This window comes from Microplitis demolitor, chromosome 7 (assembly GCF_026212275.2).
Source record: "Microplitis demolitor isolate Queensland-Clemson2020A chromosome 7, iyMicDemo2.1a, whole genome shotgun sequence".
Classification (NCBI taxonomy): Eukaryota; Metazoa; Arthropoda; class Insecta; order Hymenoptera; family Braconidae; genus Microplitis; species Microplitis demolitor.
This window is the reverse complement of record NC_068551.1, coordinates 233,653-249,439: the sequence shown is the minus strand read 5'-3', so window position 1 is coordinate 249,439 and position 15,787 is coordinate 233,653. Positions and strand designations below refer to the sequence as shown.

Sequence of the window (15,787 nt, the reverse complement as noted above, 5' to 3'; positions counted from 1 at the left end):
GGACCAAGCGAAATAAAAAAAAGAGGGAGGGAGAACGAATGTTGAGGCGCCAAAGGGGGATCTCACATCAAGAGAGTAGAGTAGAGTGAATAATATACAGTAACAACAACAACAACACGAAAAGATGAGCCGATGAATACCACGTTGGTTGGTGTTGCTTCTGCTTTTGCTGTTGTTGGTAGGTCTCTTTGGATTCGACGTTGACTCCCACCCTGTATAAAAGCCTCCTTCGGACCGGCATCAGTTCAGTCTTCTTGAGTTGTTCGGCCACACTGTGAATCGTTTTATGATCATTACAACACTTAACAACCATCGAGTTACATCAAATAAACTCTAATCACTATCGGGCTTAAACAACTACCATGATAGTTTGCTATTAGAACAACAACATCAAACAGTATTGGAACTACTTATCCATACAAGTTTCATCACCAATTTATCCTAAGGATGTATGGACAAGTGTGGGCAGCTTTTACCCTGGTACGTTTTTATAAATTAACAGTGCTTATTGTTGATAAACTTTTATTATTTTTTTTTTTCGCCTTATTTTATTGTCATTTTTTTCGATCATTTGTAATAAAAATTGTAGCACCAAGGTGATTATGTGGCTTACCGAACTATGCTCACTTTTTATAGAAAACATTTTTGAGTTACTTTGATATTAAATCTTTACATGTGACATTTTTAATGCTCATCTTCAGTCAGTGATTATAATTTTTTTTTTTCAAGTGAAAGTAATTACTATTATCATTATTATTATTATTTTTTTTTTTTCAATTATAATTATTTAGTTTTATGATACGTACGCACTTAAAAATACTAAATAATTAAAAAAGATAAAAGAAAAAAAAATAGAATCGAGTAATTAAAAATAGAGCAAGATTAAGTAATAGTTGCGATGAATTATACGGAGAAACCCCTCACATGAATAGTCAAAGGAACTCCTCATCCTTTTACTCTCAGTTAAGATTTTATATTATGTCATAATACGATAAAAAGATAAGAAAAAAAAAAAAGTAGCCAAGAAAGATACAATGTCTGTGTTAGCACAAAGTGAAGGTAATTCACATAATACTTGAAGCGTTGCCACTTCCATGTCATATTTTATTTACTTATGAATTGAATTTTATTATCTTATTCATTCATATTTAACTCATAAAATTTTAAGTGAAAAAAAAAGAAAATAATAATAATAATAAGATTCTCAAGTAAATAAAATTACAGCATTTAACTTAAAAAAAAAAAAAAAAAACTAAAAAACGGTTTCATTATATAAAATGAGTTTAAATAATATTATGCACAACATTAAGTATTATCCTGGAGTATTATCCGGCTGACGGCGTGAGTTAAAAGACAACAAGAGGAATATCATCTAAAATAAACAATGACTCGATTGCATATCATTGCAATATAATACACTATACTAACAGCAGACCGTGCCGATACGATGATACGAGGGCTCGTTAAAATAATGTTGTGCGTAAATTTCGGATTCGTTGGAGCCCGTCAGACAAAGAAAATCCCCTTACACACATTACACACTCATACATATACATTTCAGAAATAGCTAATAGAATAGAGATAATAAAAACAACAAGAACAAAATAATAATAAAAAGACTGTAAGATAAAATTAATCAGTTGTTTTGCACTGCGTGAGTTCCCGATTACTCGTCTGAAAATTTCGTAGCCAGCATTATATGAATAGCCAGCTAAACAAACAAACATATATTTTTTATTACTGTAAGTACTAGTAAGTAGTATTATATCGAAAATCTGTTTGGCGAAAGAGATTGACAACTACCGGCCCCGCAGGAGCATCCTACTCATCATGAAGAATTACCTCGTAAAGACTTTTAAACTCTTTTATACATTATATTATTATCTTTCACAAATCTCACCTCCTTCTTCTTTTTCTTCTTTTCTCTTTTATATTTTTTATTTTATTTTATTTTATTTCTATTTTCTGTGTACTTGTTTATTATCAACACAATGTAATCTTCTTTATATTAACTCTCCTTGTTTTCATATTTTCTTATTTTTATTATCCTTATCTCTGAACTTGTTTTTTTTTTTTTTTTCTCAAACTTGTTCTCGTTCTTTAAATATTTTTCCCTTAGTTGTTAAATACCAGTACGTAGCTAGGTAATACTAATTATAATAAGTTAAAATACGACAAGAAAAATTTATATATAAAACGCACTGATGTCACAGTTATTTGAATATATACCAAGTTAAATTAATTTGTTACGCACAGTAGTTATTTGAGTATTCAACTTATAAAAACAAAAAAAATGTCTCTTAGATTTTCTTCGTTATATATTTATGTATGAAATAAAGTTTTAATGAACAGATACAAAATTAATGTATATAAGTATAGGGTGATTTCAAAAGTTGGCGTGTTTAGTTAGATCGGCAAGTAAAGTGAAACGAACTTTTCGAGTAGAGTGGAGTAATTTTAGAGAGATTCTCACGGAACTGGTGTGGTAGTGCAACTTGCCAATTGTAATCATTGACGAATTTTCATTCCATTCCATTCTTTCTTTTTTTTTTTTTTTTTTTTTTTCTTTTTTGTTTTGTTACATTGAATGGGGCGGTGGGTAATAAGATCTGGTTAGTATAATTATTGCTGTGTTTTATATAATATAATTAAGTAGTGTTTGAAAGACTGACTTTGCGTCGTGCTGGGCAATTATCTTGGTGTCAAGTTAATCAACTGCCACTCAATGTGACTATTTTTTAAACAAACGAAAAAAAAATTAAGACATTGCAAAATCTAATGACCCATCGCTGTTACGATATACGGGAGTCTGTATACTTTTTTTATTATTGTTGAAAAAACATTTTTAAAAATCTTTTCTTTATAGTTTAAAACTTTTATTTAGTTTATTACCGAGTTTGATAACTTTGTCGAGAGTAAAATTACTAAAGAAACATCCTTCTAGATGATATCCTTTAAAAATTCCTCAATTTCAACTCAACAAACTTTCAATTGATCAGAATTCTTCCCACGTACAAATCGTACGACTGTAATCCAAAACTGTGTCACATATATCCTCGACCAAGTGCATCTCAGTATCTCATCATTTATTATCATTTTTTTTTTTCTTTTTCAATAAAAACCGAATACATGGAATACACAAGGGAGACAGAGTATACTTATATATAAAGTAGTGGACCTCGAATGGTGGACAAATCGGTCAGTTTAAATGTAAAATGCGTTACTTGGACCGAATACTTGGCCTCCGAATACTATTTATTGACTCGCAGGTTGTCAGTATTGTGCAATACATATATAACATATATAACAACAGCAACTTACTGCCGTCGGTGAAGCTGACTTTACTTAACTTTCACTCTACAAGAGAGATGATGCTGATGATAATAATGACGATGATGATGATGATGATGATGATGCATCAACCAACATATATAATATATAATATAAAAAAAAATACCTTTTTCACCAACATAACATGCTTACCTCGATTAATATAAATATATACGAGACATGCGCTACTTTTGCAATTTGTTCTCATGACAAATTAATGTCGGTCATTGATTCATAAATATGTTCATTGATCCAATGATTCATATATTATATTTTGAAATGAAAATAACAATAATAATAATAATAATAATAATAATAAAATTTTTGTGAAAAAAATAGTGAGCCGACAAAGTGAACGGCCTTTGAAGGAAATCCAAAGTGAATATAATTAATTTTTAAGTGATGTGAGACGTGATGGTGTACAATCTGTCACCATATGCAGGTGTCATACACATATTAATGAATAATTAATGATTGATATTGATCAAACATGGTATTTATACACAAAGTATGACATGCGATATACATAATATATGCATAAAAATGCATGTACGTAGACATAAAAAAGTCAAACACTCGGACACTTGAAAATAAAATAATAATAAATAAAAAGTAAATATACAGACGAGCGATCACGTATAAGTAGTTGAAGTAGCAACCACAAATTGATTGTGGCCTTGGCATGTTCATCACGTTCATGCGCAAGGTGAATGTCTGCTGAGCGTGTCTTATCGGTCTAATATATTATATATAATAATATTATACTTTAAACGTCGAGAGGATTTGCAAACTCGTTACCTCCAATTGTCAGCTATTACTTATATTTTAAATTACAGTGATACAGTATCCAGTATCCTGTATCAACTTTATTTTTAAACTCACGGCTATCAATTATAGGCAATACAATTATTATCATTATTTTAGCGACATTTATTTTTTTGTCAAAGCTAAATGCGCAATGTGGAAAATTTTAAAAGTAAATTGTTATGTTACTTCATATCATAGAGTTTCTGATGTATTAAAAAAATTTATTAAATAGCTTATCAATCACTCAACGTTGATTCTGACAGATTCTTCACGTAATGACGCATCTTACAACTCGTCCTGTTCTTTATAATTGTGACATACATTCTTACCACGATGAGTGTAATGTCTATGTGTTGTGAGTTGATTGTTTTATTTTATTTTAATTTGGTCTGTAGAATTTACTTTTTTTTTTTATTTTTCTTCGTTGATTTAAAGAGCCTTTGTTTTAATTCATCAGGGTTTTCATCTATCTATTTATAACAATTCTCATTACCGGAAGTTCATTTCGTTGCTTATTGTAATGTAATTATTTAAAAAGTCCATTATGATTGTTATTATAAAATATAAATTTTTAATAGACGAAAAAAAAAGCATAAATTAGAATTAGTTGGGAGTTTTGCCCGCAATTCCTTGACCTTAACTACACATAAGGCAATTTATAATCTTTCTTAAATGGTGTTTGGAATCTAGAAAAAAAAGTAAATAAATAAACCAGTCAGTTCACTTATTCACATTTCAATGTATATTAAATTAGTCATGTGGTATAGACAAAAAATGTTTTAATGTCTATATTTTACATAAAACGTATTTAAATAAATATAAAATTTTTTCGAAGCTTACAATTATTTAAGCCATTATTTTTTATTAATTGACAATAAAAAAATATGATTTATATGATTTATTTTATTACAAGCAATTTATTGAATTAAATAGCATATTATTAACGGCTGGTTATGTCGATGACAAGGATTTTTAACTTTTTATGCTATTTAAGTATTTTATATTTTTAAAATAGTACAATGAAATATTTGAAATTGAATTTCTCCAGTAAAATAATAGCTGTCAAAAATAAAATCAATTGCACAGATTACTTTGAATGTCAACGACAAACCTGGCTATCTTTAAGAAAAATAAAAAGAACATGTGAAGAAAAGAAAAAAAAAATAATCAAATGTGAAGAAGACCTCCTACGAGAAACATTAAACTTAAGATAAATATCACCGTGTCTTTGCAATCTCAAAAAACCATAAGAGTATCGCTTTCCATTCTGCCGCGTAGGCGAAATAACATGACGTAGATCACGAGGCATTACTCCTTTACTATCCAACCAGTTTCGATAGTGACATCATTTATAACCATTTAAATTACAAACAATTTAAATCATCTATAATTTACCATTATTTCTACACCAAAAAAAAATATAAAATAAACATTTTAATTTTCTAAGCTATTCAAAATTTATATATTCAAATGATATAATTTAATCTCTATTGATCAAAATAAGAAAAATCTTAATCAAGTTGTTTTATCAAAGTAACAACATCATCAAACGTCTTAATAAATTTATATTCAAATTTTTATTATAAATATTTTGACTCGTAAAACTGTGAGGATGGCGGTGATGCTGGCGATAATAATTATTATGATGAAAGAGAATTGAAATTTCCCAAAAGTCTTGATATAAATTGCGTAACGTTAAAAATAAAAAGAAAGTTTTGAGTATGTGACACACACACACTTGATTCTTAAAATCCATGATAACATAGTTCAGCCTCATCTTGGTTTCCACCATTTACATTTTTACGTGATAATTTACCTTGATCAATCCTCCTTGATCTATCCAGTTTTCTCTTTCATGTTTTCTCCTCCATCAATTCCGTTCTGGCCAAAAAATTTTTAAAATTTAAAAAAGGAAAAAAATTAACATTAAATAAATTCCATTACTGAAGTCAATTAATATAAGATATCCTTTATCATTAATGATATAATAAAAAAAAAAAAAAAAACATGACTTAATGATCAAATGAATAGTGCTACTGCGATGTAACTGACCTAAGTCCGTTTAGCTTAGTTTTTTTTTTTATAATCCCAAAAAGATGTCGCAATTACTTTCACTATCTCTAAACTTACCTAGTCCGAGCCCATGTAATTTTTTTACGTACTTAATTTACATAAATTCTTTCGACTAATTATTTATTTATATTTCCTATATACAATTCAAGTATGTTCAATTATTGATATCATTACTATTATTATTAGTATTATTGATATTGTACCGTTAATGAAAATAAACAAATTCACCAAAAAATATAAATAAAATGCGTGCGATTGAAGTCGGTGTCCTAAATAAAAAAAAGTGTAAACGGCCCTCGTGATTCCGAGATGTTGCATTGGAATTTGATAATGAGTACGTAATAAAAGTCATAATGATTGAGAGATGGGTAATTGAACAAGACGACGAAGTAGCAGTTACAGAAAAAAAAAAAAAAATAAAATAAATAATAAAAATAAAAAAATCGGTACTAAGAAATAATAAAAAGGCATTACGTGGGTATCGTTGATCTTAACGAGGCCAATGCGATCCGCTACACAACTTAACTCACCAATTTCGTAAAGAAGATCTGGACCTCGGTGGAGTAATAATTACTAATTACCTCTAGCCTTCATCATATGTGATACTACACGTGAAAGCCAATTTTATACCGGATGTCTGTGCACGCAAACAACTTACACAGATTTATCGTCAGTTTCACTGGAAGGAATAATTTAATTTAATGCACCTCTGCAAGTCCTTTGTGTACTTTTATTATCTTGATAGATTTTTAACAGTTGATATCATCGTTAAATTATAATACACTTACTAAAATAATTAAGTATCAAACAATAAAGCAATTTGATTACAGTGTTTATTGTTTTGTATATTTTTGTTATCAGGTGGTTGCAGGAGCTGTGCTGCAAATTACGTCGGCGCAAGATGCTACTACTACAGATTTTAGAGAAGGAAAAGAACTCATATTAAGTATTTCTGATGACTCTAAAACACAATATTTGAATCAAGATTTTGAAACGAGTTAGTTTTTTTGTTTTATCTTAGCATTATTTTTTAATTCACTTTTAAAATAATCAAAATGTTGTTATTATTATTTTTAGACGCTTATAATTATGGTTATGAAATTGGACCAGATGGCCAGTTTCATCATGAAATACACGGAGAAGATGGAGTAACATATGGATGTTATGGATATGTGGATCCCTTTGGAGAACTCAAAGCGACTTTTTATATAAGCGACGGATGGGGTTATAGGGTTGTTCGCCCAGGAGAGGATATTGAATTATTTCTACATGAACATGAACATCATCATGGTGATTCAGATTCTAACAGTCACAATCACGATCACGACAATAACCACAGTGAAAGTGATCACCATGAACATCATGGAATTATCACCCCTTGGAGAAATTTGAAATTCCCAAAAGATTGTCGTCAATTTGAAAACACCGGTGTCATACGACCAACACGACCATCGGTTCCATCTAAACCAGGTAACATTTATCATTATTTATTATGATTCTAATTGGAGTCATGGTAAGTAAATAACTAATTTTTGATAACTATCATTATAGTTCCTGTAGAACCAGATAATGGATTACCATCTGAGACAAATAATATTCCAGGATCTTCATATCCTGGTCAACCTGGTAGTCAAGGACCATCAGGACCCGAATATCCTAACGGACAATACCCAGACCAAACTGGAGGAGGTTCAAACTCCAAACCTACAGGTGAAAATTATCCATCTGGACCAAATTATCCCAGTCAACCTGGGTATCCAGGTCAACAAGGATCTCCCGGTAAACCAGGATATCCACATCAACCAGGGTATCCAGGTTCACAAGGATCTCCCGGTAAACCAGGATATCCACATCAACCAGGGTATCCAAGCCAACAAGGATCTCCCGGTAAACCAGGATATCCACATCAACCAGGGTATCCAGGTCAACAAGGATCTCCCGGTAAACCAGGATATCCACATCAACCAGGGTATCCAAGCCAACAAGGATCTCCCGGTAAACCAGGATATCCACATCAACCAGGGTATCCAGGTCAACAAGGATCTCCCGGTAAACCAGGATATCCACATCAACCAGGGTATCCAAGCCAACCAAATAATCTTGGACAAAAACCCAGTGGAAATGAATATCCTTCGACGTCAAATCCGATTCCAGTAAAACCTGGAACGCCTTCACATCGTCCACCACATAATAAACCAGGATCAACGAAACCTGGAAAGCCAACACATTCGAAACCTGGAAGACCTGGTAAACCCAACAAACCAGTGAGTGGTCACGAAAAACCATCAAACGACAATAGTAAGCCGCCATATGGACAAGAGAATCCAAACCATGAAAAACCGACACATGGGCATAAACCAGGGCATGGAAAACCACCACCAGAATCTGGTACACCAGGTAAACCTGGATATCCCATAACACCAGATCAACCATCGTATCCATCTTTGCCGCCATCGTATCCATCACAACCACAATACCCCTCGGCACCCCAGTTTCCAACCCCAATACAGCCTGGAGCACCACCTCAAGAACCAAGTCAAACTGGATCACCAACATCTGGAAATCCTTCATACCCAACTCAAACACAATATCCATCAGGTGCAGGAAACAAGCCATATCCATCACAACCAGGGCATAATCAACCGGGACATGGAAGCATACCATCCAATCCATCTACTTCAGAGTATCCTAAACCGATAAATCCAGGAGGTCCAACTCAAATACCCCCCTTAACTGGATCAGCACCCTCGGGTGGGGCTTCACATCCAAACTATCCACAGTACCCTTCGGGTCCAGAAAGTGGATATCCAGGTAGCCAGAACAAACCTGCAGACGGATCATATCCGACTACAACGGAGCCTCAACCTCCCTACCAGAAACCTGGTACGTCTCAAACTGGATCAATACCATCGAGTGGATCTACACATCCTTCTCAACCACAACATCCTTCAGGAGGTGGATATCCTTCCAACCAAGTACAGCATGGAAGTGGATCATATCCATCAACAACAAAGCCTCAACCTCCCTACCAGAAACCTGGTACATCTCAAACTGGATCAATACCATCGAGTGGACCCTCGTATCCGTCTCAACCACAACATCCTTCGGGAGGTGGATATCCTTCAAACCAAGGTCAGCATGGAGATGGATCACATCCTTCTCAACCACAATATCCTTCAGGTTCAGAAAGTGGATATCCTTCTAACCAAGGTCAGCATGGGGGTGGATCATATCCTTCGAGGCCTCAACCTCCTTACCAAAAACCTGGTACGCCTCAAACTGGATCAAAACCATCGAGTGGATCGTCGTATCCATCTCAACCACAGCATCCTTCGGGAGGTGGATACCCTTCTAACCAAGGCCAACATGGAAGTGGATCGTATCCGTCGACAACAAAGCCGCAACCTCCATACCAGAAACCAGGCATATCTCAAACTGGATCAACACCATCCGTAGGACCTTCATATCCAACCCAACCACAATATCCATCGGATGCAGGAAATAAGCCAGGGCAGCAAGAAATACCATCTTATCCACCGTCGCCAGAATTTCCTAAGCCAATAAAACCAGGAAGCTCGGGTCAAGCACCACCTTCAACTGGATTAATACCCTCGGATGGACCCTCATATCCTTCTCAACCACAATATCCTTCAGGTCCGGGAAGTGGATATCCATCTTATCAAGGTCAGCATGGGGGTGGATCATATCCTTCAAAGCCTCATCCTACTCACCAGAAACCTGGCATGTCTCAAACTGGATCAATACCATCAAGTGGACCCTTGTATCCGTCTCAATCACAGCATCCTTCAGGAGGAGGATATCCTTCTAACCAAGGACAGCATGGAAGTGGATCGTATCCGTCGCAAACAAAGCCGCAACCTCCCTACCAGAAACCTGGTACGCCTCAAACTGGATCAAAACCACCGAGTGGATCTTCACATCCTTCTCAACCACAATATCCTTCAGGTCCAGAAAGTGGATACCCTTCGAACCAAGGCCAGCATGAAGGTGGATCATACCCTTCAAAGCCTCACCCTCCGCACCAGAAACCTGGTACGCCTCAAACTGGATCAATACCATCGAGTGGATCTACACATCCTTCTCAACCACAACATCCTTCAGGAGGTGGATATCCTTCCAACCAAGTACAGCATGGAAGTGGATCATATCCATCAACAACAAAGCCTCAACCTCCCTACCAGAAACCTGGTACATCTCAAACTGGATCAAAACCATCGAGTGGACCCTCGTATCCATCTCAGCCACAGCATCCTTCGGGAGGTGGATATCCTTCTAACCAAGGACAGCATGGAATTGGATCGTATCCGTCGACAACAAAGCCGCAACCTCCATACCAGAAACCCGGCACATCTCAAACTGGGTCAATACCTTCTGTGGGATCTTCATATCCAACCCAACCACAATATCCATCAGGTGAAGCAAATAAGCCATATCCACCACAACCGGGTCAACAACAGTTTCCTTCAGAGCATGAGACCCCATCACAGGAGCAGAATAAACCGGAAAAAGAAGAAATACCATCTTATCCATCATCACCAGAATTTCCTAAGCCAATAAAACCAGGAAGCTCGAGTCAAGCACCACCTTCAACCGGATTAATACCCTCGAATGGACCATCATCTCCTTCCCAACCACAATATCCTTCGGGTCCTGGAAGCGGATACCCTTCTAACCAAGGTCAGCATGGAAGTGGATCATATCCTTCGAGGCCTCAACCTCCCTACCAGAAACCTGGTACGCCTGAAACTGGATCAATGCCATCGAGTGGACCCTCATATCCGTCTCAACCACAACATCCTTCGGGAGGTGGATATCCTTCCAACCAAGGTCAGCATGGAGGTGGATCATATCCTTCTCAACCACAATATCCTTCAGGTCCAGAAAGCGGATATCCTTCTAACCAAGGTCAGCATGGGGGTGGATCATATCCTTCGAGGCCTCAACCTCCCTACCAGAAACCTGGCACGCCTCAAACTGGATCAAAACCGCCGAGTGGATCTTCACATCCTTCTCAACCACAATATCCTTCAGGTCCAGAAAACGGATATCCTTCTAACCAAGGTCAGCATGGGGGTGGATCATATCCTTCGAGGCCTCAACCTCCCTACCAGAAACCTAGCACGCCTCAAACTGGATCAAAACCGCCGAGTGGATCTTCACATCCTTCTCAACCACAATATCCTTCAGGTCCAGAAAGCGGATATCCTTCTAACCAAGGTCAGCATGGGGGTGGATCATATCCTTCGAGGCCTCAACCTCCCTACCAGAAACCTGGTACGCCTCAAACTGGATCAAAACCACCGAGTGGATCTTCACATCCTTCTCAACCACAACATCCTTCGGGAGGTGGATATCCTTCTAACCAAGGTCAGCATGGAAGTGGATCATATCCATCAACAACAAAGCCTCAACCTCCCTACCAGAAACCTGGTACATCTCAAACTGGATCAAATCCACCGAGTGGATCTTCACATCCTTCCCAACCACAACATCCTTCGGGAGGTGGACATCCTTCAAACCAAGGTCAGCATGGAGATGGATCACATCCTTCTCAACCACAACATCCTTCGGGAGGTGGATATCCTTCCAACCAAGGACAGCATGGAAGTGGATCATATCCATCAACAACAAAGCCTCAACCTCCTTACCAGAAACCTGGTACGCCTCAAACTGGATCAAAACCACCGAGTGGATCTTCACATCCTTCTCAACCACAACATCCTTCGGGAGGTGGATATCCTTCCAACCAAGGTCAGCATGGAGATGGATCACATCCTTCTCAACCACAACATCCTTCGGGAGGTGGATATCCTTCCAACCAAGGTCAGCATGGAAGTGGATCATATCCATCAACAACAAAGCCTCAACCTCCCTACCAGAAACCTGGTACGTCTCAAACTGGATCAATACCATCGAGTGGACCCTCGTATCCGTCTCAACCACAACATCCTTCGGGAGGTGGATATCCTTCAAACCAAGGTCAGCATGGAGATGGATCACATCCTTCTCAACCACAATATCCTTCAGGTCCAGAAAGTGTCTATCCTTCTAACCAAGGTCAGCATGGGGGTGGATCATATCCTTCGAGGCCTCAGCCTCCCTACCAGAAACCTGGTACGCCTCAAACTGGATCAAAACCACCGAGTGGATCTTCACATCCTTCTCAACCACAACATCCTTCGGGAGGTGGATATCCTTCCAACCAAGGTCAGCATGGAAGTGGATCATATCCATCAACAACAAAGCCTCAACCTCCCTACCAGAAACCTGGTACATCTCAAACTGGATCAATACCATCGAGTGGACCCTCGTATCCGTCTCAACCACAACATCCTTCGGGAGGTGGATATCCTTCAAACCAAGGTCAGCATGGAGATGGATCACATCCTTCTCAACCACAATATCCTTCAGGTCCAGAAAGTGTCTATCCTTCTAACCAAGGTCAGCATGGGGGTGGATCATATCCTTCGAGGCCTCAGCCTCCCTACCAGAAACCTGGTACGCCTCAAACTGGATCAAAACCACCGAGTGGATCTTCACATCCTTCTCAACCACAACATCCTTCGGGAGGTGGATATCCTTCCAACCAAGGACAGCATGGAAGTGGATCATATCCTTCAAGGCCTCAACCTCCTTACCATAAACCTGGTACGCCTCAAACTGGATCAAAACCACCGAGTGGATCTTCACATCCTTCTCAACCACAACATCCTTCGGGAGGTGGATATCCTTCCAACCAAGGTCAGCATGGAAGCGGATCACATCCTTCTCAACCACAATATCCTTCAGGAAGTGGATACCCTTCTAACCAAGGTCAGCATGAAGGTGGATCTCACCCCTCAACGTCGAAACCGCACCACCCACATCATAAACCTACCCATGGGCATGGGAAGCCACCGCATGGACAGAGACCATCACACCCATCTCATAAACCGGGGAAACCCCAAAGTCCAACTTCTGTTCCTCCCCAAAGCGGATCACAACCATCTACTGGACCTCCGCATAATGTTCGACCAGAACATAGTCCGTCCACCTCAAAACCTGGTAAACCGTCTGTACCAGCATTTGTGCCAGATCGCCCGCCGACGTCAAAACCTTTTAAACCATCGCATCCACCCTCTACTGGTCATCCATCTCCAAATACTGACAATTTCGGACAGGGTGGCCAAGTCCCAATATATCCAACTAGACCGACTCTTCCTTCATCAGGATATCCTGATTCTTCAAACTATCCAGGAAACTCAGGTTCAGGTTATCCAGGAACAGATTCTAATTCTGGATATCCAACGAATTCACAACACCCTGGTAACGGAGTTCCATCATACCCTGGATATCCAGATCCTGATGATCCTAATTACCCTGGCTTTCCTCCAGCACCAACGGGTCCTGTGGGACCTACTGGACCAACAGGTACTTTCCCCGGTGCACCTAATGGTCCAGAAGGGCCAGGAGGTCCGGGAGGTCCAGGTGGCCCAATTGGTGGAACAGGGCCAGTAGGAGGAGTTGGAGGTATTGGTGGAGTCGGTGGGGTAGGAGGTACTGGACCAGCTGGTCCTGATGGCCCGTGGCCTACAGGAGATCCAGGACCTGATGGTCCATGGCCAGGAGATCCAGCATATGGTAAGCAACCAAGAACGAACCAAAACTATCAAAATACATACTCTGATGAAGAATCTCCAATAGACTCCGAACCAGAGCTTTATGAAAAATCTATAGAATTTTCCTCTTTGAAACAAAAGCTTGATGATCAAGGTTATAGCTATGAAAAACCTAAACATTCTTTTAACGATCATCTTCAACCCGCTCCATTTTCTTTATCCGAAAATTCACCTTATCCAGTAGATGAATCTAACAATAAATATATTGAAAAACAAAACGAAAATAGCCAATTCGAGTCACTTGAACGCTCAATGCCATCAGACATAACAGCTGATGACTTACCACTAATCAATCAACAGGAACAACAACAACCACTCGAACGTAAAATTACTAAAAATTTTAAAAAATCAGGACGCAGTGAGTTATCATCTGAAGATCGAGTATCATACAATCCAGACTCCGAATTTGCCTACCATCTATCAAAGTACAATGAAAAATTTCAAAAATTATCAAAACAATCTCAAGATGAAAATAATGCAGATTTAGAACTTCCTAATGAAAATGGGCCAGCAGTTGAATTGGAAAAAATAATTAAAAATAAACAATCATATCTATCGAATAATGTGGAACAAGAATCGACAGCAAAACAAACTGCAAACAGCATAGAGTCGCCGGGACCAGTTCGTATTAAGCCAATTTCACTACCTGTTGGTCCAAATCCCGAAATGTGTCCTTGCTATATAGTTGAATCAAAAAATTCAACAGATTTGACAACAACTACACCAGCACCAGTTTTCGATCCATCAAATGACACTCCAATTTACGGACAACTCGGATTTATTCCAGTTATATTTGTGCCTTACTGTCCAGGCGATGAGAGCAAGACAGAAAGTATGACAAAAGCCATGTTCCCCTCGGCAACTCCAGTTCCCTATCCCTGTAGTATTTGCAGTGGCAAGGAGTCCGGATTCATCGGAGGGAAAATTCTAGACCTAAGTCAACTAAGTAACATCAAAGCCATCAAACACGTCATCAGTGAAGCGAATTTCGGCTTATTAAACATTCCTGTCAATACTATTAGCGATCGTTACTCTCGACGACACACTAAACAAAAAAATAACTCTGACAACAATTAAATCAACCACATACACAAAATACATGGACAACAATAAATGGATAAAATCTAATTAACAACACCAGGTAACTGTCAAAATCTAAATGGGTGCGCCCACATGATTTGTAGACCGCTAAAACGGTTAACAAGTAAACTTGGTTAAATTAATTGTCCGACTGACACTTGAATTCCATCAGACGCATCAGACAATACTGAGAGCATGAGTTGAAGCTTTCACTCCAATTACTCTCTTCGTCTCTCTGATGTTCCTTTGACATATATTCTAAAACTCTTGACACACTATTATGTGTTAGTTAAGGTACTGTTATTCTCCAGGGGACTTGTAACTTTATAGTTTTAGACGCCAATGACTGAGGATTGATAGTATTGAGATAATCGATACCTTAATACAAAATTATCTGCCACTCAACTCATGTTCTACCATATTTATATTTTGTTATCACAAGGACGTTGATTAAACAATAATAATAACATTAACTTTATTCTAGTTTTGATAAATATACTAAATTTAATATTAATTTAAATGTAACTATGTCCTTATGATTTCAAAATATTGAATTAAGCCAGATCGTATAATTGAAGAAAAAAAAATAATAATATACATTCTGGCTTTAGAATAAACCTAGTTTTAGTTACCATATTTTTCATACTTGAGATTACTTATTATAAGATTGCGATTATAAACATAATGTTACGTATTATAATAATTGATTAATTAAAGATTTTTATTTAAAAAACAAAAAAGCTACTTATTTGTATATATTAATCATGTACTTAATAATAATAAATTTTTTAATAGTATTTCTTACTTATTAGAGTGGA

The 15,787-nt window shown here is 37.3% G+C and overlaps 1 protein-coding gene across 2 annotated transcripts; it reads left to right on the top strand.

Moving 5' to 3' along the window:
- The first annotated feature begins 145 nt into the window (after nucleotides 1–145).
- LOC103573455 (collagen alpha-5(IV) chain) lies at nucleotides 146–15,699 on the top strand. 2 transcript variants are annotated; one of them, XM_053740634.1, is made up of 4 exons: nucleotides 146–480; nucleotides 7,072–7,207; nucleotides 7,288–7,680; nucleotides 7,813–15,699. In XM_053740634.1, exons 1-4 carry the CDS (start codon nucleotides 448–450, stop codon nucleotides 14,964–14,966), a joined length of 7,716 nt encoding a protein of 2,571 aa, XP_053596609.1. In that variant the 5' UTR covers nucleotides 146–447; the 3' UTR covers nucleotides 14,967–15,699. The 2 variants fall into 2 exon arrangements, with proteins under 2 accessions (XP_053596609.1, XP_053596608.1); XM_053740633.1 differs by having other exon boundaries at nucleotides 147–480; nucleotides 7,762–15,699.
- Nucleotides 15,700–15,787: the final 88 nt, after the last annotated feature.

Excerpts from the sequence above, each read along its gene's own strand:
- LOC103573455 (XM_053740633.1), top strand. The coding sequence starts at position 448 with ATGTATGGACAAGTGTGGGCAGCTTTTACCCTG. Across the intron at positions 7,208-7,287 it reads GAATCAAGATTTTGAAACGA|ACGCTTATAATTATGGTTAT; the intron begins GTTAGTTTTTTT and ends TATTATTTTTAG. Across the intron at positions 7,681-7,761 it reads ATCGGTTCCATCTAAACCAG|TTCCTGTAGAACCAGATAAT; the intron begins GTAACATTTATC and ends CTATCATTATAG.